Source organism: Nanorana parkeri, unplaced genomic scaffold (genome assembly GCF_000935625.1).
Source record: "Nanorana parkeri isolate BGI_ZX_2015 unplaced genomic scaffold, ASM93562v1 scaffold993, whole genome shotgun sequence".
NCBI classification, from domain to species: Eukaryota; Metazoa; Chordata; class Amphibia; order Anura; family Dicroglossidae; genus Nanorana; species Nanorana parkeri.
The window spans coordinates 506,170-531,179 of record NW_017307261.1 but is presented as its reverse complement, the minus strand read 5'-3'; the positions used below and the strand labels follow the sequence as shown (position 1 = coordinate 531,179).

Here is a 25,010-nt window from a genome sequence, read left to right as displayed (position 1 = left end):
TCATCCTAAGGCTGGGCACACACCTTACAACCATCGCAAGACTTTTGTCTTGCGATGGTTGTAAGGTACTTAAAAAAACGTACGATCTGCCTATGTTGCATGGGCAGATCGTACTTGCGATGATCGCAAGCCACGCCCCCTGAAGGGTGGGCTTCCGATGACCGCAATGCCGAACGCACACCGGCCCGTACGGCTGTTATCGTACGGACATGCCACAAACCCGCCGAACATCGTACGATGCTCGGCGGGTTTTCAAACATGTCCGTAAGTTTAAAGTCGTGCGACCTCACAGTAGTAGAGGTCGCACGGCTTCCACACACCTTACGATCATCGTACGATCGCGGGATTTCCCGCGATTATCGTACGATAATCGTAAGGTGTGTGGGGACCCTAAGATGTGTACAGATTTGTCCAGTCTTCAGAGAATCATACTGTTCATGAATCCTAATAGCCTGGATTGTCCACAGATATCAGATCTTTATGAGGATTTTCAGGCAAATCTTACATGTGCAAATCAGAAGTTGTGATTGAACTGTCATTATAAAAGATGTTCAGTATTTTCCTTTCTCATCACTTAGCAGAAATAAATCAGAGGTTCATATAGGTTTTGATCTTTACTGTTGGCCTTCAAGTTTCCAGGTTTGCTTTTGACTGTAAAATTGTGATAAGTGAGCTGCGCACCTTGCAGTGCTTGACTAGTGTAGCTGATGTGGGCTCCCAGTGACTGCTATGGATGGCACCGTTTAATGCCCGGATGAAGACAAGATCTCGCCAGTACTCCCAACAATATTCCTTTTCACTTTATTTGTAAAATAATTTTCCTATAAATCAGGAAAGCCAGTGTTTTGGGGGCCTCGCAAGGTGCCTTCCTCAAGGTGCCTGAATGTGAAAGGGACTAGCAAAGTCCCTTTATTTGGATATGCTGCAGCAGGTGGTTCTTTTTTTCGTACACACTCTCTAATTGTCTTCTGCTTTTACCACTGAGTCATTTCCCTGGTCTTTTCTGACACTTCAGTGCCAACATATCCTGAATAGTGGATGTGTGAGTGAAGCATCTTGATTCTGTGGCATCTTGAGCTACACTAGGCATTGTTTTGATGTAGACCTTTCTATAAACCTTCATCCCAAGGAGGTGTATTGTTTGACCAGCAACACTTGGAAAGTTCTAGGAAATTTAGAATACCACACTGACATGAGACGTACAAATGCTAGGGATATATATCTGTTTAAGAGTAGAGTAAAAAATGCAATATAATGTAATATTTTATGTGGCCAGAGGTCATTGTGGGCTAAGTGCTTAGCTCAATTTTATTAGCATTAGTATGTCTCTAACGGTTATGTCCTTTTTGTTAAGGACATATTAGACCTTTTTGTTAGTTTGGATTTGTAGTGTCATCGCAAGGTTGAAGGCTAGGCTTATTTTGTAAATGAAGCCACCAGCGTGCATATGATCACTATGTCATAGCTGACAGTAACATGATTGGGAACCACTCCATTTGCTTTCTGATTGTTAGTAGAGACCAGAGCTATTAGTGACACACGGGGTTGGGGGGGGATTCATAAAAACTAGAGCGGTTTTCTTATAGCAACCAATTGGCTTCCCTCTTGCCATCGGCAACTGCTTCGAATTCTAGCTGCTCCAGTTTTTATGAATTCCCCCCCAGAGTGGAGGTGATGTATATTAACATATCCTCAGCACAGGGCCTCATTCAGGGGAGCATTCATTTACAGATTGTGGGAGGGAAGAGTGTATAATAGACTGTAGTGAAAAACGAATTATATATGTCAAACTGTATGAATAACTAAAACAAAATAACTGTTGAGAAACACAATGGATTGCAAAGGGCCTACCAGCCTAAAAAGTACACCAATATTTCAAGAACATAACACATTACCCCCCCCCCCCCATGGTATGTCTGTATAGAGGTTTTCAAAAGAAATGTGCTTTTCTGTAATTGGCATTGAGTGTAACATTTTAGAAGTAATGTTTGACACACTCTTTTGAAGAGCACAGTGGGATGCAACAGACCCACTAGCCTAAAAAGTACAACAGTGAGTCAATAAGTCAAAAACACAACAAACACTTTTTTCTAGTGTAAATAACTATCGTTATCTAAAAGTAAATGGTCTTTATTTTTAATAACAGAGGATGCTGTGCTGCAGGAAAATATACAAGTTACACTAAAAAGTGATTTTGGGTACTGGAGGATAAACCAGTTTCTGAACATTTTTTTTTTTTTTTTTTAGTCACGGCACCCTTTAAAAGAATGCAAAATCTCGAGGCACCCCAGCCTAAAAAATGTCATGGATTTTAAAGGGGACCCCACACAAAAACATAAAAAGTGGTTTTCCCCCTTCACATTAAAGTGCCCCCTTTAAAATTATTATTATTATACAGGATTTATATAGCACCAACGGTTTGTGCAGCGCTTTAAAATCCAATATTCCCCTCTTTCACATCAGAATCACTCTTTTCATAAGGAGCCCCTCTTTCACATCGGAGTTCACCCTTTAAATCAGGAGCCCCTTCACATCACAGTCCCACTGCCACAAATTTTTTGGCACCCCTGAGGAAGCCAGAAGGCACGGCACTGGTTTGATAAAGGCTGTGATTAAACACTTGTATGTATACATGTATTATACACACAAGACAGTAAAGGAAGATTTGAGAAAACTAAATTCCGAGGGCTTATTTTTTGGGATCGGAGAGTGTGTAATCTGCATGGAATACCCCAAAACATGTGCTGCCTAACAGACTATTATTTTTAAAGTTTGACAAATGCAAAAGCACTCTGGTTAGTGTTGGACATTGTTATGATTTTTCTCAGTTTAAAAACTGTCAGAAAATGCTAGCTTTGCTGCCCAGTAACCGAATCGGCCAGTGCACATTGCAAGTCTCAGAGTCTATTACTTTTTGTTTCTCAGGTTGAAAATGGCAAATGTACAAGCTACACCAAGTAACAAACACTGTGAAATTACTGTTTTGTTGTAAACTGCTTTCCCCCTTTAAGTCCATGTCCTGGCAAAACTGAAATAAGGGGGTATATATAACTACGGTTAGGGAAATCTCTCCTAAAGGGATAGGGAGAGCATTAAAAGCACTGGTAATCAGAACAGTCCTTGACCCTTTTGACTCCTGTGTTAGCATTTTATTACTAGTTTAGCTCCCAGTAGTGTGATTCTTCTCACTTCTCGTTGGCCACTGCTAAATGAAGCAAGGGCATAAAACTAATTTTATGAAGCAAAGATGGGACATTTTTGCCACCGCTTATACTGTTCCCAAAAACAAAAATGTTTGTTGTTTTGGTTGTATATATTACTGTTGGGGTCTACCTAATAAACAAAAAGTATTTAACTGTGATTATAGGTTATTTACCACTGTAACAGTTTTTTTAAATATCTTTTTCATTTTTTGATAGGTGTTCAGTCCTTGCTTGCAGTGCTTATGTTGCTTTGGCATTAGGCGATAACCTTATGGCTTTAAACCATGCGGACAAGCTACTTCAGCAGCCACGCTTGTCAGGATCCCTCAAGTAAGTTTCTCCTTTCTGATCACCTAAAGAGCAAATTTTATGACAGTCTGATTTAAATATTTACTCCTAATGATGTTTGCCTTCGCAGACACCCCTCTCTGCACTTTACAAAGGGCTTGTTAACTCTAAATGTACAGTAGCAATTTTGTAATTGAGTTCTTCGCTAGTCCCACTGCTCGTTGGTGATTGTGGACTAAATTAAAAATTAAAGACGCTATTATTTGATACAGAAATCAAGTCCTCTGTGCCGATATATAGAGACCTTTTCAGATTCACACTTTCTCCTAAACAGAGAAGGGCACAGAAGAGGTGTTACGTAAGTAAATATTGGGCTTTGTGTAGTGTCTACTTATAAGATTTTCACTTTGGGGTTTTGCATAGAGTACAGGTTCTCTTTAAAGTGAAATGGTGCAGACATATGCAGAGAATTTTCTGAGACTTGAATTTTCATGAAACATAGTGGGTTGTAGATGAATGTACTAAAGTGTTACATTGTTGTTAGGGAGCAGTTATCATCTTGTTTTAGGAGGATAATAGGGTTGGCCAGGGAAGTGTGCCTAAATAATAAATATGCTGTCTTGGTCTGGGGAAAAAAAGCATGAGAGGAGGCACTAAAAATGACTTCCTGGCTTGGGAAGAAATAGTGACACAGAGGGTGAACCTAGGAAATTATGTTCTTACATGCTAAAAATGGTCTTCCAGCTACAGAAAAAATTGGCCTGCTAAGTATGCACCTAGAATCTAAAGATTAGTGTGCAAGTACTACCATCTCCCATTCAGTGGTTATTTCTTGTATATGCTCAACAGCCCCTAAGAGCAGGAACAACAATCAACTACATTACGCAGCAAAGTAGAGGAGCATGTGCTAATTTGGCAGCTCATCAGGAATGCTCTCAGCTAATGAGGTATTTTAAAGAGTTAACCAGATTTTTAAGTAGTGGGAACTGTGGCAGTAAATTGCTGAAGTAAATGCCCCCATGTGAGGGAAAAGACCAAGTTGTCTTTTATTTCTGTAAGATCTATATAGATCTCTGTGACTTTAAGCTAAAAAATTATCTAAAAATGGGACCCCCTCTAAGCCTCCTGCTTTGATGATGCTTTCTTCTATTATTACATCTCTTTCTAAATTCACATAAATTATGTTCAAATATTTTAGTTATTTTAATATATATTATAGTAGAATTATGCACAATATACAAATTGAAATCTGTGATCTAGGCTTTCAGCATAATGCTACATAATCTCTGTCTCTGGGTACAGACCGCTCCAGTGCTCATGGGACATTTCACGTTGTGTAAACTCTGCTGAGGCCTGGCCATCTTTCCCCCTAATGTGTGCACCGGAATTTTAACTGGTAGATGATGATTTATGTTTGATGTACTTTATATTCTCTGACTCCTGCCCAGCTTTATTGTCATACTGCTAACGCTTGACCAGAGATATATCTTGGGGTTTTTTTTTTTGGGTCGATTTCCTCTACTCTATTTTCTTCCATGAGTCTGTCTCGCTACATCTTTACAACAAGGGTGTTTAGTTTTTATGCTCTTTTCGTGCTTGGTTGTAGGCATCTTCAAGGTACTACCAGCCTTTGAATCTGCTTCTTGTAGTTAATTACAGTGCACAGATTTCGTTGGAATACCCACCAGGTGGAGGAAAACTTTGTTTTTAATTGCAGGAAAATGTTGGTTTGCCACAGTCACTGACACAAGTTTTTGCTGGGTGAGGTCCCAAGGTTGAAATTCTTAATACTTTCTAGTTGCTGCACCCTGTCAAATTATCATTGTTTTTCCCAGAAATGTTTTTCTTCTTGGGATGGAGATGTTGTGCATTTCATTGAAAATAGTTGACTTGGCGGATATGCATTAGGGGCTTACTAGCTAGATGTGAGATTTTTTGTTTAGAAAAAGTTGTGTGTAGATAAGCCGACTTCACAAAGGATATCACTGAAGCCCCATACTTTAGGATAGTATCTCCTATTAGGGAAATGCTCATGGTTAGTAGGGGGACCCTGAAGGAAAAGTGTGAAATGTACTGGCTGGAAGCTGTTTCTGCATCTAATTCATTTTAGTCGCCTTCAGTTCAGACTGTGCTAGGAGAAGAGTCATCAGTAAGGGAATAGACGTGAGTAGGCTACAATTAGAATAAATATAAATTCCTTTACATTTACAGTGTACTAAATGATTAGATATAGTTTGATATAGTTGTGTTCAAATATTGCTCCTTTAACAATAAAAAAAAAAGCCTTAAACATGCTTAATGTCCCTCCTTCCCTGTATCTCTTACTCACCTTGGCTTTGCTCTGGGTAGTGAATGGCTCAGAACCAGGGAAGCCTGGGAATCAGATGCAGCAACATATTTAAAATAGAAAATGGAGGAATATAATTTCAGTTGCAAAATGCACAAACACAGGCAATCAGCCTCAGTGTTGTTTTATACTATTGATTAAGAAGGTGGTTTGGTACAGACCTGCTTCTTAAACGTAGACAAGGGACCCTTGGCGTGAGTAGCAAGTATACATAATTTGGTCCAAATGCAACCCATTACCCATCTAGTTTTGTGTGTTTTGAACTGGAAGGAATCTCAAAACACATCCTTTAAAATGCTACCCAGAAGTTCAAATCTACAAAGACTCTGACAAAACTTTATTACATCTTCAAGTTAACCATTGAGGTCCCTTACTTCATTCAGCCAGTAGTATATTTTGAAATGCTTGGATTTCCCCTTTAGCCATTGCTTTCTGGCTTTGGAATTTTTCTACTTGATGGTTTCTTTTTTTTTTTTTAAGAATTCTGTGTTGAAAGAAGTGTGTTGTGGTTGTCCTGACTTTTATGTTTACATGCAGAGCAGGTCCATGTAATCCCTAATAATGGAATCCGAATCGGTCAGTCTCCAGCAAAGCAGGCAGAGAATTCAGCTGGGGAAAGAGTTAAGGGATCAGGGGGTCAGAGTCTTGACAAAAAGTGACCCTTAAGTGTGAATTGCTAAACCATAACTGGTAATTTCCTCACTTCTGTTTAATAGCCATCCCACAGTGAGTGCTTTGTACAAATTGGTTCCTTCCTTGCAGGACAAGGGTTGTAAAATATGTATTCATTGTTAATTGCTGCTATGAAGGCTGTGCTGTATACAGTGACTGATCTGTTTCATGTGCTATAACAGACTTGATAAATGGTGTTCTTGCATTCAGGCACATCCATTTTTCCTACTTTTCCGATAGTGTCTATGAGGATTATTTTTCTTGCCAGCACAAATCTGTTTTTTGTTGGTGGTTAGGGGTCAATCACATAGATTGATTAGACACAGCTCATATGCAGAACATTGCAGCATAGTTTCTGCCATGATCATGTTTCTCTTCTAGCCGATGCAGCAACAGTTGTTCCTTTTAACTCTGTGATTTGTTATTTAAATAAGCCTACCTTAAATTACACGTATAGGCTTTCCTAAACACATTTTCCAGCATGCTGTGCATTTTGCGTAAAAGTTTTTTTCCATGTGAAAGAAGTATTGTGGACAGTCACACTAAGTGTCTTGTTAAAGTTGGATATACAGATTTCTATTTTCTTCGTTCAACCTGCAGGCTGAACAAAGAAAATAGAACAGATTCCTCCATTACTGCTTATAGGCATAAGTTATACACGCTTCGAATTTCGGCTGATTCTTGATGAAGCGTGGGTGCCGCTGCAGCACCTTTCCGACTGGCATCCCTCAATCAGCACACAGCCAATAAGCTGCTCGCTCTGTTTGGGTATTCTTACAGTTCTTCGAGGAATCTTCCACTGCTGCCCGCTGTAAGAATACCCAAACAGAGCGAGCAGCTTATTGGCTGTCTGCTGATTGAGGGATGCCAGTCGGAAAGGTGCTGCAGCGGCACCCACGCTTCATATTTCGGGCGGTTCATCAAGAATCAGCCGAAATTCGAAGCGTGTATACCTTGCTTAACTCTACAGGCAAATGGTATGTCATAAGAGGGGACGTGAAGAGGGGTTCAAGAAGGAGCAGGATATTTGTAGAAAGCACAGATGCACAGATCTGATGAAGCAAAAACAGGGGGATTCTTAAGCTGGCCATGCACTTCGATTTTCTTTTTATTGGTTCAGGCTCAACAAGAAAAAGCTAATAGATTCCCCCATCCACACTATACAGTGTGAGTGGATAATTCTCCCGCTGCGGCTATTGTATTTTGGCAGCTGGGCATATCTGACGGAATGCATGAACAGTGACTTCAGCTGATTCACTGCAGTCACTGTTAGGGTGCCCACACACCTTACGATAATCGTACGATAATCGCGGGAAATCCCGTGATCGTACGATTATCGTAAGGTGTGTGGAAGCCGTGCGACCTCTACTACTGTAAGGTCGCACAACTTTTAACTTACGAACATGTTTGAAAACCCGCAAGCGCACACTGCCTGTTCGACACTGCGGTCAACGGAAGCCCGCCCCTTAGGGGGCGTGGCTTGCGATCATCGCAAGTACGATCTGCCTATGCAAGATAGGCAGATCGTACGTTTTTTTTTAAGTACCTTACAACCATCACAAGACAAAAGTCTTGCGATGGTTGTCAGGTGTGTGCCCAGCATTCGGCTAGAAATCTTCGATCTGGCTCTTTTGACTAAAGTGAATTGAGTAATTGGCTTTTGTCAAGCCTGCAGGGCCACCCACTGTTAGAATTTCATGTGACTCAAAGGAATTGGTCATAATTCTAAAGGTGCCCATACACCTTACGATTATCGTACGATAATCGTATGCGATCGACTTTTTTAGTACGACAATCGTAACGTGTGAATAGAGTGCCCGACCGATAGTACTGTACAATCGTACGACTTTTGACGGTCAAGCATGTTTAAAAACTTTGGTCGATCGTACGATGTTTGCATGGTTGGTGGCGTTTGCGTCCGTCAAAAGTCATACGATTAACACTGCGCATGCGCAAACGAAAATAATTGCGGTCAATTACCACAAGTCGTCCAGGTGTTTTTTTTTAACAACCGCTGATTGAACGTTTCGATAATCGGGGCAAGATGGGGCCGTCGTACGAAAATCGTACGACGAACCGATCGAACCGATCATAGGACGAAATGTTTTGTCCGATAATCGTAAGGTGTATGGGCACCTTAACATTGTATGACCAGCCAATAAACCAGACACAATTACAATTTCTAGAATGTTCTCTATGAAATCGCAAACCTTGACTTTAAGTTCAGGTTCACTTTCATTTTTGTAGTGACCGATAGTGATTCCAATGCCCCAGTCCATTTCCTGCTTCTTTCCACTCTTTATTTGCTAAATAGTAACATACAAAGAGGTTAAAAAAAATTTGATTTACGCTCTCCAGGCATGAAATCTTCAGATACTTCCAGGTGAAACACTTTATAACAAATGCTATTAAGTTTAACTCCTTCCACCTGCCCCCTCACACCTTTTGAATGAAAAATGCCTAAAGGACCCATATTCCAGATCTCTTTACTCTCTATTTATCCTCCAGACAGCAAAAACTAGTACCCCAGTGTGAATTCTCTAGAAACAAACTAGAAATGACTTTCACAGTGATACTTCATACTGGCCTGTGTGAACAAGTACAATTTAGAGACCGTACCAATATGCTTCAGAGGATGCAAAGACATACACTTTCCCTCACATATCGTGGACCTGCCCAATTGTTTGTGCATTGTGGATGACTAGCTATCAAATAGTTACCTCTCCATCTTCAGTTCACTGAGGACACTGTGAAGGCTTTTCTTTAGCTAAAATTGTGAGCTGGTAGTCTCGGGTAAGCCTCTGTTTAAGTAGTGCATATGATGGGTTCGGTAATAACTGGGTTCCTAAAAATTGAAAAACGATCCTGTAAATCGCAGCCCAAAATTCATGGGCTATGGGGCATGTCTACCAAATATGGATGTGAGTACCTTGGTCCCCCCCAGCCCCGAAAGCAGGTGCGTTGGTAGCCAGGCGCAAATTTTGATTAGAAGACGTAAGATAAGGTAAAAAGTAAGGCTTTTCAGATACCAGTGCCGAGGCTTGCCATTTTCACGAGAACTACCAGTGTCACATGCTTGTCTTTTATATATTTTGTTAGTCCAATAAAGGTATCATCGCATACTACAATACTCCGTTTTGTTTTTACACACACGCCCCGTATGCTGCTTTTAAAAATTACAACTACATACATAATCGTGTGGACTTAAGCTGCCCAAACACCTTACGAATATAGGCCGATTTTCGTATGCGATCGTGTTTTCGTCCGATATTCTTACGATTTACACTGCACATGCGCAGACGAAAATACGTGCAGTCGCTTACCACAATTCATCCAGGTGCTTTTTTTTAATTACCACTGATCCAACCTTGCGATTTAATCGGGGCAGGATGGGGCCGCTGTACGGAAATCGAAAAGTGACGTCCCATGATCGCAAGGTGTATGGGCAGCCTTAGACGGGAGTCGGTGAACCTACGACCATGCCTTTTGCAGTGTAGGAGTACCCGGAGGAAAACACACACAAGTACATGGAGAACATGCACACTCCATGCAGCTTGTGTCTTGACTGGGATTTTGCACCAGTGACCCCCTAGTACTGCAAGGGAGAAGTGCTAACCACTGAGCAACTGTGCTGCCATTCATTCTTCTTTGCACCCCAATGAACATATACGGTAAGACATATATACCAGCGCTATAGCTTACCGCAGATGTCAATGCTCTTTATGTGGCCTTAAACATGGCAAGTGCACTTTATTTTTTGTGTTGAGATACATCAAGGGCCCATTCTAAATTACTGATGAGGGAAAATCATGTGTTATTTCTTTTTATGGAGTGAACAAGCACTAATAATAGCAGCAGAGGTTTTTTTTTGTTTTTTTTTCTTGGTCAATTTGTGTTTTTTATGTTCTCTCTTTTTTTAATAGTATACTATGAAACTATATACAGCATGTAGATTGAAGACTATTTCGAGCAAAGCCCAAACTAACTTAAAAAAATATTTCCAGCTTTGACATAGAAATTGGCTCATCCATCTTTACTAGAAGCCATCTGGTACATGAACTGTGTTGTGCCCCTATTCACTGAATAGCTCTTGAAGAACACTAGAGACATTCCCAATCAAACAGAGAATGTCCGCATGTTTTGTGAGCATGTTGCTTTTTTGAAGCCTTGGAAGCCAAAGCGGGCCTCACGGCTCTTGTGTCAGACTTGTGAATTTGGCCATGATGTGAAGGTGGGGGGGGGAGTGGATGAGACATTCCAAAAATGCTTTCAAGTAAGGCAAGACCTCCTGCATAGTCTTTCTGATCTGAGTTTGTTTGTCAGAAGCCCCACTCCAGCTACCCAGTTGTATTTTTATTTTGCTTCTGATGCTTCACCAAATTTTATTTTTGTTTGAGTATGTTTTGGTTTTTATTTTTTTAAGAAAAAAAAAGTGCTACCAGCAGACACAGATGGAAAACTAGCCAATTTTTTAGAATAATTGCATAATTGGTTAACCAGTAATCATGTTAACCAGTAATCATGTAGGATATAATATATGCATGCACAATTCTACATACCATTCTAATAAATTTACACATGTACATGTGTTTAAACGCGTATGTGTGTAAATGTAATGGCCCTTAGACAGAGATTCTTCAATTTTGATTTTTCTGATCCATATACCGTGCAAGTGTACTGATCTTTATGCAGCTGTGTACATGAGCCATAGTAAACCTTACACGTTACACATTTTGTTTTTGTGAGCCATGTGCATGAGCCTTTTATGCTACCACATGTCCCTGTGAGTGGACTTCTCCCCACTGGGGACACAGCCAGCACTTAAAACCTAGCAGAGGTTCTTATTAGGGATGCACCGAAACCGAGTATTCCCCCGAATGCTCCCAATGCCTATCCCGATACCGGAACTTCCTGTATCAGGAAGTCGTTTGGCAAGTCATTACACTCTGCCTGGCTTCCTGATTGGCTTGGAAGCCGACTACGTGCTCCCTCGTCACCAGGGAGCATTGAGCCGGTTTCCCAGCCAATCAGGAAGCCGGGTGGACTGTAATGATTTGCCACCCAGCTTCCTATTTGGTCGGGAAACTGGCCAATCAGGAAGTCGTTGGTGAGTCATTACCCGCCCCCAGGCTTCCTATTTGGCCAGAAAGTTGGCTCCATGCTTCCTTGCCACCTGGTGGCGAGGGAGCATGGAGACTGCTTCCCCGCTAATCAGGAAGCCGAGCAGCGATTCATTACACACCGCCCTGCTTCCTGGTATTCGATATCGGTGATTGCCGGGAAAAAATATCGCTACTCGATAGCGAAATACCGGTATCGGTGCATCCCTAGTTCAAATCCTAAAAAAAAATTTTGTGAAACAAATGGCTGGGGTTAAGCATTAGCAGCCCCATTGAAATTTAATAATAAAAGAAAATAACACAATACCTTGGAATGCCCCTCCCTCACTTTTGCAAAATTGCATGTTATCGCATTCAAAGATGCACGTTTCTACTTGTACGTTGGCATGAAAGGAAGGACCTTAGCTATGAAGGACATATTTCCTTTTTAATGTGTCATTTTATGTTGTGCGTTGCCGCCAACATTTGAACAAGCTGAACGTCAACATCTGTTAATCATTCGGGATGGCTTAACATGTTGCATTTTGACCAATCCGCAGCTAAATAGATCTGTCAGATGGCCTGATCTCTGTGTGATTGCCCAAGTAATGATCTTGCTTACACAAGCAGCCAAAGGAATGCTTAATGTGCATTTTGAGATGACCGCAATCTTGACCGCAGTGCCAAAATCCTAACATTGAATATGGTTTTTGTTTTGTGGAAACTATTCATTTCCAAAATAGAATGTTAAAATCAAATGAAATTTCAGTGACATTCTACAATTCTCTGCTGGCATTATTGAATGTTCTGACAAGATTTTTCATATGAACATGAAACTCTACCTGTGTATGGTTTTACTATGTCGTACTTCACAATAACTGTCCTTATCTCACTGTGAGTCTACCAGACAAGGTCTGTCTGAATAAATACAAAAGAGTTTCAAGTTTTATAATGGTTATATGTGGAAGTGGGTGTATTTATTTACTTTTTCATGGCAGGACACAGCTATTTTAAAAATATGGTGTGATTTGGTAATGCCGACATGTGCCTTATTGATTCATGGGAATTATATTAATAAGATATTTAATGAGTAGCAGCTTAGTTCAAAAAGGCATTTAGCAAAGTGTTTGCTCTGTGTCGCATTAAAGTGAACATGACTACAGCATTGTGTTGACTGAAGACCATGTTCTTGACAGTAACTTGTAAATTTTTCGGAAGCTCCGAATACTTGCATATCTACTAAATTTTAAGACTTTTTCCTAAAGGATGACATGAGCTTCCTTTTTATATAAAAGGTAGTGTGTAGGAAAATGTCACCTCTCAGGACCAGAGATTTGTCTTCAGTGCTGATAATGTCCTGAAATTTCCACACTCCAATGTCTAAATTCTAAAAATTGTTCCGTCATATACATGACCCTTTAATACTGAAATTCACTACAACTGTGTGCAAAAATTCTATTTCTCTCTACTGGTGTCAGTATATTCTATAAAGGAAAGGACAAGAATTCGGAAAATTCCGCAGAAATTAGAGCTATCTGACCCCGCTGACACTGAAAGGGTTAAAGGTCAGCACATTGTTACATTTCAGAACCCTGCAATGCTGGTATTAGGTTGTGGGAACAGGAATACCTGTGTTGTGTCACTCTTAAGTTTTATAGCCAGGAACCATATATCACTTAAAGGGGGACTGTGGTCTTTAAAATATTTGGAAATACAGTGTATATAATTATATACACATATATATATATATATTATAATATGAGACACACGCACGCACACTAAAGAGATCAGCGTCACATAAATTCTGTGTGTTAATTAAAAATCCGATTCTAAGTAAATATGTACCACACATTTATGCCTCGTTCACGCAATTGTAAAGAACATTTTTGAAGCTTTCCAAAGCCAATGCGAGTTTTGTAACATAAAAAAGCGAATGGTTTAGTACACACATAATACAGCATACAACAACAACCTTTGGCAGATGTTGGCAAATTCCTCAGGCTCGGTTCACACTTGAACATCGGCTTCCTCATTCGTTCATTCCTTTTGGGAGTGTTATGTAAGCGTACATGGTTGTTCACACGTTCTTGAATGCAGTTTGCCAGAAGGAGGAGACAGGTATTAGGCATGAAAACACTAGAGAAACACATGGTAATCACGTGCTTTAAATTGCTCGGGTGTGAATAGGGTCTGAATGAGAATCTTCCAGCGTGGCCTAAACGCACGCTTGTAAAATAACCAGGAAGATTTTGCTTTTATTTTTAAAGTTTATTAAGGCATTCCAAAAGATTTAAAACTACAAATGCTTCCTAAGTGCACCTAAAACTATATGCAACGCACAAGTCATTTACTTGCCTTTCTTTTTTACTCCGGTGTGGACCTCACACACCAGTAGAGTTTTTTTGTTCAAATATTGTGGAAAAAACTTTTTTGTTCAATCGTCTAATAGTTAATGGGGTCAAATCAACTATCAATCTTGACCGCAGTGCCGAAATTCTAACAGTGAATATGGTTTTTGTTTTGTGGAAACTATTCATTTCCAAAATAGAATGTTAAAATCAAATGAAATTTCAGTGACATTCTACAATTCTCTGCTGGCATTATTGAATGTTCTGACAAGATTTTTCATATGAACACGAAACTCTACCAGTGTATGGTTTTACTATGTCGTACTTCACAATAACTGTCCTTATCTCACTGTGAGTCTACCAGACAAGGTCTGTCTGAATAAATACAAAAGAGTTTCAAGTTTATAATGGTTATATGTGGAAGTGGGTGTATTTATTTACTTTTTCATGGCAGGACAGAGCTATTTTAAAAATATGGTGTGATTTGGTAATGCCGACATGTGCCTTATTGATTCATGGGAATTATATTAATAGGTCCACTTTAAGCCTTTCTTTTGTTGTTGCAGGTTCCTGGGCCATTTGTATGCTGCAGAAGCACTCATCTCTCTGGACAGGATCTCGGATGCCATCACTCATTTGAACCCAGAGAATGTCACAGATGTGTCCCTTGGGGTTTCATCAAATGAACAGGAGCAAGGTTAATGAAACCACACTTGACTAAGCCATGCTTTTATCTGCTTCTCTGATGGAAGTGGTAATGCACACATGTACTCATATACACACACACACACACACATACACACACATATATCTCCTGCCCCCTCTTCCCATGCTTCATAATTTATTTGCAGAGTATGTCTGTGCAGTACATGAATACTGCATGCAGTGACTCATTCGTTTGTAGCATAACGTTTAAATGATTCTGCGCCTGATTCCGCTCATTAGACTTGAAGAACACAGATTATGACAGAAGACTTGTACGTGGAGGGTTAATGCATATCATTTACTGGATGAACAGGAAGTGGGATGATGGGTCATAAAGGAGTGGTAATTACCAAGTCTAAGATGGCTTACATGACCTGATAAAGACAAGCAATACAACGAGTTTAAGCATTAGTTGTGACAACCGGTGTGCAGGTCATTGAAAGGTTATTATTGCAGAAAGTGTTCATTTTTAGTTCTCATAGTTTAAATCTCTGCAACCAGTATGTAGACGTTACCTTGTGTATGAAAACGGGGGCTATTTTCCGAATATGCATGCAGCTTTTATCGACTCATAGCTGAATCAGGTAGAGGATTGTGGTGGGTCTCCGCAGTGTCATACGAGGGTCAGATTAATTTCCAACCTTTGTTTTCTGGGAGGCACCAGCTTATCTGCAGTCATACTAAGATTGTTTTGACAGTAAACAAAATACTTTACTATATTACACTATAAACTTAAGTCAATCATTGAAAAAGGGAGTTGGATGTTACATTTTGGAAGAGGGCATTTGATAAAAAAAATTTAAAATGTGACCACAGAATACTTCTATTAAGTGAAACTTTTTCAAGTTTTGATATAAAAGTGTTGGCCTAAAGTTGGCCATACAGTACTCGAATTTCAACAGATTGCTGCTCAATAGGCTGAAATTCGAGCCATGGTTGGCCCTGTTGACTCCCCCCACACCCAAGCCCCTCTCTCAAACAAACAAATGTTGATGTTTCAAAAATTCTTGGCTGTTGTTTCAAAAATTCTTGGCTGAACAGTGTCTGCATCTAATCAGATAAATGCACTTTTTGGGTATTCAGCAGCTGATACAATAGCCTGCAGCAGGATATCCCCCCCCCCTTCCAATTGATGGGGTTTAGTGTTGATGGGGAGATTGATGGATTTCGGGCTAAGCTAGAGAATTGTAAGAGTGCATGGTCAGCTTAAGAAAAGACACCATAAAATGCCTGCTATTACCTTTCTCACCCAGAAATATTTAGTTCCATTTTAGTTATCTCACTGGGACTTCACTTTATAGCTTAGTACCCACCCACTGCTAGTCCATGGTCCAATTACACTGTCTCACTGTCCAGTAAAGGCACTCTCAATTGGCAGTGGAATGGCAGTCAGTGAAACTTCACCATCCACTCAAGGAAGTCAGGCTCCATTAAAAAAGTGAAACTAAATCAGAGAAGGGCTTAGAGGCTTTTCTGATTAGTAAAGATAATAGCAAGAGCACATTATCCTGAACGAATCCTGAATAATTGGTACCACACCCCTGGTATGTCAAATATAAAACCATATATAGATATGGAGCTTTAAAAGGAGAACTATGGGGTTAAGGCTTTTCCCCATAGTTCTCCTTAGGCCTTGTTCACACCAAATACAGAGTAGATCCGGTCAGGTTTCTGCACGCACGCTAGTCTTTTAGATGCGTTTTTTGGCTAAAAAAAAACAATTTTTACTTTTAGTTTAACTTGGGTTTTCAGTGCGTTCCAGGCATTTGCATGCATTTTTGATGCGTCTGCAGATCCAGAGCAGGTAAAATAGGGCCTGCTGCAGTTTTTTTTACCTGCTCTGGATCTGCACACTGCGATGTGAACTGGAGCTAAAAATACCATAGGAATACACTGGACGCAGTTTTGATCCGGTCTGCACCTGCTCCGCACTTGGTGTGAACTAGCCCTTAGGGTAACGGGAGGACACAAACTAGCGTCCTCCCGTCACCCTAAGCTCAGTATATTATGTCTGGATCCACCCAGCTGCGTGAGTGACAGCTGGCTCTGCCTATCTAGAGGCAGAGCCAGCTGTACCTGCCCCCTCCCCCGTCCGATCCCGCGCTGGAGGATCGGGGAGGGGGGAATCCAGTCCCTCCCCTGTCACGGCAGAGAGCTGTGACAGGATCGAGAGGTGAGCGAATGCCTTTATGTGTTCGCTCACTTCCCGATCTACTGATCCTGCCTGTGACAGTCTCATTGTCGCAGGTCGGCTAGAACTATGAGGTGAGTGAAAAGCACTCGCCTCATAGTTCTCCTTTTAAGGTACCAAGTGACAAATCCAAGAGATGACAACATCATAAATATCAAAAAGTTTTTATTGTACAAAGGTTAAAAAGGCATAAAAACATAGTTATTAAATAGTACTCTCACATAATCTATAAACCCTCCAACAAACTACTCCAGAATGGTATTTTTCAGGCCTAACAAACCATAGAATATATGATCCATATGACAACGCGTTGAGAACTACTACTGCTATCATTCAAAGAGGCAGTTCATTGCTATATGATCTTAAGAACATGTCATATGGGGGTTTTTAAGCAATCTTCAGGCCTAAAATTTGCATTTTATTGTGTGTAAAAAAAAATTATTACTTTAAACCTGCGATATGCTTTTTGGGGTTTTTTCGGTCATCACACCTTAACTATTTTACCAAAGAGGAGTGATTGGTAACTTGGAGGAAATATTTTATACAACTGCAGCAATAACTTTTTGACTTAAGTAGGGTATACACAGTTAGAATTTCATACAATAGAAGTAGTTTAGTTTTCGGAACATGAATTCGAATATCTATCAATTAGTATGGTGCGATCAACAACCGAAAGCGACAATGTTCCCGAACATTTTCAAAGGAGCATGTTGGAATTTTTTTTCTCGATCAAACGAATTTCTAAAAGTGAATGTGGTTCTTGTTCCGGAACGCCATTCATTCCAAAATAAAATGTTAAATGAAAGTGAAAATTAAACGAAATTTCAAACGACAATTGGCAAGTTTCTGATACCAGTATCAAACGTTCCGACTGATTATTTTTTTTTTTTTGTGTGCGAACATTCTTGCAAAAAAAAAAATTGTCACCAAATTTAAAGCCAGACAGATATGAAAGCGTTAATTTCTAAGCAGTGAGCATTGCAACAACAGTCATTCACATTCCAACTGTCATTTTGCCTGTGCAGGTTAGAAAATTAAGCCGAACAGCCAATTGGTTATAAATCTTTCACATGTTGTTCTCTTGTTGCCAAGCATTGACCAATTTCTCTTGGTTTATTCAACAGGAAATGACAAAGGGGAAAATGAGCCTATGGAATCTGGTAAGCATTTTAGAGAGAGCATAATTTTGTAGTGGTTGTGTTTCAATTCTCAGACCTTCCATGCAAGTATTTCTTTATATGATACTTTCCTAATTGCTAAACTTAAAGTATAACTGAAGCCAAAATGGTTTTAGTTTTGGATAGAGTAAGAGAGTGCTATTACTCCTGTTGGTCAGCTTGGCCAACAGAACTAGGGCCCCATTGGCAGATTTCCCATCTATTCCTGTTTTGATAACACGAGATTTGGGATCTTCTTTCACTGTCAGTGATATCGGCCACCAGGACAGATAGGGAGGATGGCTCTCCCTAATTGGGAAACAGACAGCAATAAAAACCTGACAGGTATTCTAATCCTTCTCCACTGCATCCAAAATTAAAAAATTCCCAAAGGTTGGCTCTCTATGTGGAGGACACAGCGGTTGGGACTAAATCTCCCTGAAGCTGCATGCCCTATTGTGCCAGGGCTGCATGTATGTGTGTACAGCTTAAAGAGTTGTTACCTACAGATAGTGGGGGTGGATGGCTGATGGTGTCTCTTCCTTTCAGTCTGTTTCAGTGTGCACAAGGCCGTGGGGTTGGCGTCTGTCGTCACTCCCGGCGGTTGCCTAGCAATGGGCGGGGAAGCTTTCGTTTAGCTTTCTTCTGCTGTGCTATCATGGGTGCTTCCCCCCCTTCTCTCATTGGCTGGTTTGGCACTGTTTGAAAGATTTTCCAAAATCTGCACACACAAAAAATAAACATAGAGGTTATAGCGTTCCTCTGCTTAACAAAAGCATTTTACTTCTGTTCGTGTTGCTGTTAGTTTCCCTCACTTCCTGTCCTAGGAACAACCTTTTTACCAAGCAGGAAGTGAAGGGATTTTCCATTGGAGACTCTGACTGTAGTAAAACCTGAAGGCAGTTCCAAATATTCCCCATTACATACAAAACCTAAAAGAAAAGTTTTGAGTGTAGTTACACTTTAAGGGCCCATCCACAATATGTTTCTGTGGGAAGGTAGATCACAGCAGCAGTTTTTTTTTTATTTGGATAAAGTAGGGAATTGCATACGACCATCGCAAGACTTTTGTCTTGTGATGGTCGTATGCTTATTGAAAGCTCGTACGATCTGCCCACCTTGGATGGTCATAAGGTGTATGGGCACCTTTAGACCCCTCTATTTGTTTTGTCCTGGTGACAAAAGCCTCCATTAGTGTGTTTTTCATTGTATTGTTTAGTTTGTAAAGTATGGTAAAAAAAAAAGTCTCATGGTTTTTCATATAAATATCAATGTCTAAATATTGTCAGGTTCCTTGTGGATGTTTTACTGTTCTTCTTGTCAACTAACATTTGTTGAATTTCAGTAGGAAAGCCAATGCCTCAGTGCTACCCAAGTTCAGTCACTTCAGCCCGTACAATGATGCTCTTCAATCTGGGAAGTGCTTACTGCTTACGTAGTGAATATGATAAGGCAAGAAAATGTCTTCACCAGGTAATGGACTATTTGTTATTCGATTGCTTCTTAACTGTATTGGTTTCTATGGGCTACTGTACTTTGCACATAATCATAGCTCTTTGCCTGTGTTACTGGATTTTTTATATTAGAGGTAGCCCAACTTCGGCCATCCAGCTATAGTGAAACTACAAATTCCATAAAGCATTCCATAAGGCATGTGTGACTTCCAGAGTCAAATACAGGGGATTTGTAGTGTCAACAGAGCAAGAGGGCCAGATTATGGCTAACCCTGTTATATTATATTCATTTTATCTCTGTTACTTAAAGTGTACTTGTATCCACCTTAAAGCACATAAATCAACAATAGTAAATATATGTGCTGGCACATAGAAGTGCCAGTATGTAGCAGCAGGTGTCTTCTAGGGTGCCAGAGGACCCCCATAAAAGGGCTCTGTTATGATGACTTGAGCTTAGGTCCTCCTCCTCCTCCATGCCTCTCCGTTGGCTCAAACGAGTGATGGTTTGCCTTGCTGATCAACAGTGTGGTGCAAGAGGTGGTATTTGACCACAATTTTAGGTGACCTTTGCTTAATTTGAAAACACAATGAAAAACAAAGAATAGATAGTATTTTGGAGCAGCCACTACTGAAGAGAGAGTTGACTGTTCGCATGCAGCTCCCCACTCTTATACAACATATACGTGCTACAACCAATAGGTGACATTATACAGGAAATGTGAGGAATGTATTTAGAGTGACACCATACCTAATGTTTGATGTATATCTTAGTAGGTTGTGGATTTAACCTGCTCATTCATCTACCATGGAGCTGCCTAAATTATGATGGGGTCAGTCCACCCAAAGCTGTTTCTTTGGTTCTTGGTAGAAGAAGAAGATTTAAACCTCCTTATGGTTTCATATGTCTGTTAGGAGCTAGGACAGTGAGATTGGACATTGCTCCATTTTAGTTCCTGGTTCTATACATCCGCTGAAGCCAAAATAAGAGGGCTGCATTCTCCTTCTTGGAATTTAAATTTATACTGTAAAATGGAATGCAGTAAACTGAATTATAGCACCACTGTTAGGCTGGTTGTTCTGGGAAACCTAGCTTTTTTTTTTTGGTGTATTATATACAACTTTCTGTTTGTGAGATCTGATTTGTCTTTTGTGCTGTGGAAATGAAGAGAAATATATAATGTTGGTGTATCACCCCAGCAACAACAAAGCATTTCCCCGAAACTGCAGTCAGCAGGTGACATGTTCTATTACTGTAGTGTCACCTTAATTCTCTATGTTTAATGACTCTATTGCAGCATGACACACATCCTGGTGTTTTCCTTCTGCATACTCTCCGCAGCATTCTTTATTTCTGTCTGTTTAATCGAGGCTATGTCTTATCCCTGCCAGGCAGGTTTAAATGCTGTGGAGAAATAATACAGACAGTATGGGATGGTGTTGAGCATAGAAGGAATTATCACAGCAATTAGAGCTAAAAGCAGCAGTATTATGTCTTGAGTTAAGTCTCACCATGGGTCAGCTTTCAAATGTACATTTGGGAGTCGTATCTAGGCAGCACCTTTTTGACTCATAATTTATTAGGAGATTTCACTGTTTTATATGTATTTTTCTTTATTTGTTTTTATATGTATTTTCTTCTTTATATGTATTATTTATTTAGGCTTCTTCCATGATTCATCCAAAAGAAGTCCCACCAGAGGCAATTCTGCTGGCAGTTTACCTAGAACTACAGAATGGTAACTATCTCTCTACATGCAATGCCATTCATCATTCAGCAGTGTCCTGCTCAAGTGAAACGGAGGTTAAAGCATTAAGATGGATTTGAACGGGTATTTGGACACCTGTTCTCTCCCTTTTTAAGTAGCATTGAATTAATTAATTGTTTAAAGTGTTACTCCAGATCAAATGTTTAAAATATGCGTTTCTAATTAAATAGGACCATTTCCAAGCTTCTCATATCACTTTGCAAGCCCAGTGGGCCTTCCCACATCTTTCCCTATCATAGCAATAAAGATCTTAGTTCAGGTTTAGATGTAACAGTGTTTTCAGGCACAAATCTAAAAACAGTATGGCTTCAGAAGCACCTGGAGATGATAATTCTATTGGATCCTGATTAGATGAGGAGGTGGTGGGTGGAAAGCATGCAAAGGAGATTGTTAGGTGTGCAGATATAGATTCTGCATAAAAGGATAGAGAGGGGTTGCATTCAGTACTAAGGAATTGAAGGCTAAGTCCAGCTATATTTTTATTTTCGTCTAAAATTTTCTAAAAACAAAAACAAACGGTTAACCCACTTTAAATCTAAATATTGAAAAAAAACCTGTGAATTGATAAATGCTCCAAAGAGGTTGATAACAGAACTGTTATTAGTGGAGTCCTTTGAGCAGCTGGACTTCCAGTCTGCTGTGTGTATTATTAGTGTCTAATAAAGGTGTACGAAGTGGTTTCAGCATGAAGGACCCGCATCACATCCATTTTTTATGAAATATACATCATTGAAGTGAATATCCTGCTTACCTCATATCACTCTTCCCCTGGGCTTTGTCTGGTGCCACACTTTATTCATCTTCCTTAGCAGGGAGCATTTACACAGTCGTTTTTCTGTCCAGCAAAATCAATTTCACAAATGCTCCGTTGTGATCTCTCCCCTATGACAAATGGCATTACCATGCGATCAGGTTCTGCTCCCTCGGGCAGGCAGTCTGATATCACCAGCATTAACACGTAACCCTTTTATTTTCAGTGGCATTTCTGTCTTCTGTTTGAATCTGAGCACAAATACAGTTAATGTATTACCTGCACTTATTCATATGCACTCTTCTATAGCAGCATTGCTTAATTTTGCAATCAAATGTTCTTATAAAGAGATGAATTCTGTTTATATAAGCAGACAAAAATATCCTGAGCACATTTCCCTACAGCATACGATACAGATCTTTCCTACTTGCATGGACTTAAGATATTGTTCTAAGGTACATGGAGATGACAGGTAGATGAAATGTGTATAGTAAAAGCTGCAGGATGGTATCAACATACCTGTTTGCGTCGATGGATTCTTGTTCATGTCAGATGGGTTTTTCCATTCCCTGACGAGTACTGGGAATAAACCTACTTGAAGCCGGTTTTAATACAGGTCAGAAGGAGGTCAACTGCAAGTCAAATACACCTGTCAGTAAATTTCTGAATGGTCTTCAAAGCATCTTAAACTGTGTCAACTAATGCCACAGGCCTAAAGCTCCTCGACACAGGCCCTAATGCTGGGCATTCCCTTATATAAAAAGTTCTGTGAATTAATTTTTCATATTAGGCGCATTGATTTTCAGTGCCAGCTTTAAACAAACAGAAATGTAGCGGAGGATACCAGGTTGCCAGCTTATCCATGAACTCATGGAAAGTCCATAAAAACAAAAAATAACCTGAGATAGCCGTCTTACTAAAAGTATCTTGCGCTCTCTTTCTCGCATAAATCTATAACTATATGTTTTCTGTTTAATATAATATGATGGTATACATAAAATCAAAACAGGGAAAAGCATTAATTTTGCAACGTATCATTATACACGATTTATATAGCGCCAACAATTTGCGTAGCTCTTTACAACATATGAGTACAAAATGTACACGCTTTACAAAATATACCTACAAAAAAACGGCTTTATGACCAGGAATGTTTTGAGTCTTCATGACCTGATTAATTCTGGTCTGAACGCTATACCGTGGACCTGAACTCAAAAAGTGAAGATTTGCTATGTTATAGGAAATGTACAAATGTTAGGGCTGCCCCTGAAAAATGTACCTGTTGTCTGCTTTTCCTCCAGAAATATATCTGCACACTTCCTTGTATGCCAAGTAGGGATGCACGATACCGTTTTTTCTGTATCAAGTGCGAATTTAAAAAATGTTTTCGTTACTCACCGATTCCGAATACCAAGACCGGAAGTCACATTAAGGAACCCGGGCGGCATCTAATGATTTGCCGCCCGGCTTCCTGATTAGCCGGGAAGCCGTCTCCATGCTCCCTCTTTACCAGGTGACGAGGAAGCATGGAGCCAGCTTTCGGGCCATTCGGGAAGCCAAGGGGTGGATAATGACTCGCCACCCGGCTTCCTGATTAGTCAGCTTCCCGACCAATAGGGAAGCCGGGCGGATAGTCATTACACGCCGCTCGGCTTCCTGATTATCCGGGAAGCCGGCTCCATGCTCCCTTGTCGCCAAGTGACGAGGGAGCATGGAGCTGGCTTCCCGGCCAATCAGGTTAATATTGGGCAGCAGGACCTGGCAGTGAAATGGTAAAATTATACATGCATAATTAGACATAAGTGACTGTTCCCTTCCAGCCCTTTCTAACCATTTAAGCATAAAAATACACACCTTTGATGCAGTAGCCTGGCAAGTCAGTAATTGGGATCCCATAGGATCATGTGCCCTGCAGCCTCATTTATTCTCTGTCTAATCGTGCACATATCTTTTTAACTGTACCACAAGGTGCCTGCCCTTTGGGAGTATTATTAGTTTGAACCTGACAAGTTACTTTAAAGCTGAGCTGGTATATACAAGGTACATTCTTCTTAAAACCTCTCTAGGGAAGGTGTAATTGCAGCCTCCTTAGTAACAGGAATGTTGTATTTCAAATGTCATTTTGTGGTTAACAGTTGTGGTCATAGTCACAGAAAACGTACTAACTATATATTTTATGGTTTTATTTCTGAACCTTATTAGCAGTATTATGGTAAAGGCAACAGATTTTTTTGGCGATTCGTAATGGGGCTTTTGTCTACACACACACACAGTTTTTTAGGATGTAACTGCACACAGTTTGCCTTCATATTAAAAGCATTCGAGCCCTAAAAACCCTTTTAAACATCTGCAGCAGTGGTCATTGTGATATAGGGGGTCCATAGGGAGAATAGCAAATTTACATAGAACTCTCTGGCTGAGGGACTCATTGTATACATATTGGCTTCTGTTCAGCTGTACCATCCTTTTAACTACACTTACAAAAGTCCGCTGATCTTCTGTTACAGGCAACACCCAGCTGGCCTTGCAGATTATCAAAAGAAACCAGCTTCTGCCGTCCATCAAAATGATGTCAGATCTCCGAAAAAAGCCATTATTCCAGCCCATCCATCAGCCAATGCAGCCCATTCAGATGCCAGCTTTCACCACAGTGCAAAGAAAATGATTCATGTCTGCCATTGGACAGATGTGGCAGCGTAGCACGATTTAACCAGTTCATCAATAAATGGCATTTTGGACTTTTTGTGGTATAGATTGGCTTTTTTTAATGATATTATGAAGAATGAGGTTTCATGAACGTGAAAGGATTTAGTCCAGACTTTACTGAGCCATGTTTTCTCCGGGTCTATTTTTATTTCTCCTGCATAATAAATAATCAGTGGTTATATAAATGTTGCAGGGGGGATGCTTATGAGTATTGTCACTTTGGTCCTGATCTTCTCCTGGACATCATTTTTGCGATGATCTACGAAAGAGTGCAGCAGATGACAGAATGTTTTTTTTTTTTAAGGGTTGTAATGAAGAAATTG

The 25,010-nt window shown here is 40.1% G+C and overlaps 1 protein-coding gene across 2 annotated transcripts in view; it reads left to right on the top strand.

Annotated features, from left to right (window-relative positions):
- The window catches only part of CNOT10 (CCR4-NOT transcription complex subunit 10), a 78,385-nt gene extending 53,606 nt beyond the window's left edge, over positions 1 to 24,779 (top strand). For both annotated transcript variants that reach the window (XM_018566963.1, XM_018566962.1), the window contains 6 exons: positions 3,420 to 3,533; positions 14,524 to 14,654; positions 17,978 to 18,013; positions 19,356 to 19,483; positions 21,125 to 21,200; positions 24,489 to 24,779. In XM_018566963.1, the coding sequence (XP_018422465.1) occupies positions 3,420 to 3,533; positions 14,524 to 14,654; positions 17,978 to 18,013; positions 19,356 to 19,483; positions 21,125 to 21,200; positions 24,489 to 24,646 (643 nt within the window). In that variant the 3' untranslated portion in view covers positions 24,647 to 24,779. The remainder of the gene's footprint in view (positions 1 to 3,419; positions 3,534 to 14,523; positions 14,655 to 17,977; positions 18,014 to 19,355; positions 19,484 to 21,124; positions 21,201 to 24,488) is intronic.
- The last annotated feature ends 231 nt before the right edge of the window (positions 24,780 to 25,010 follow it).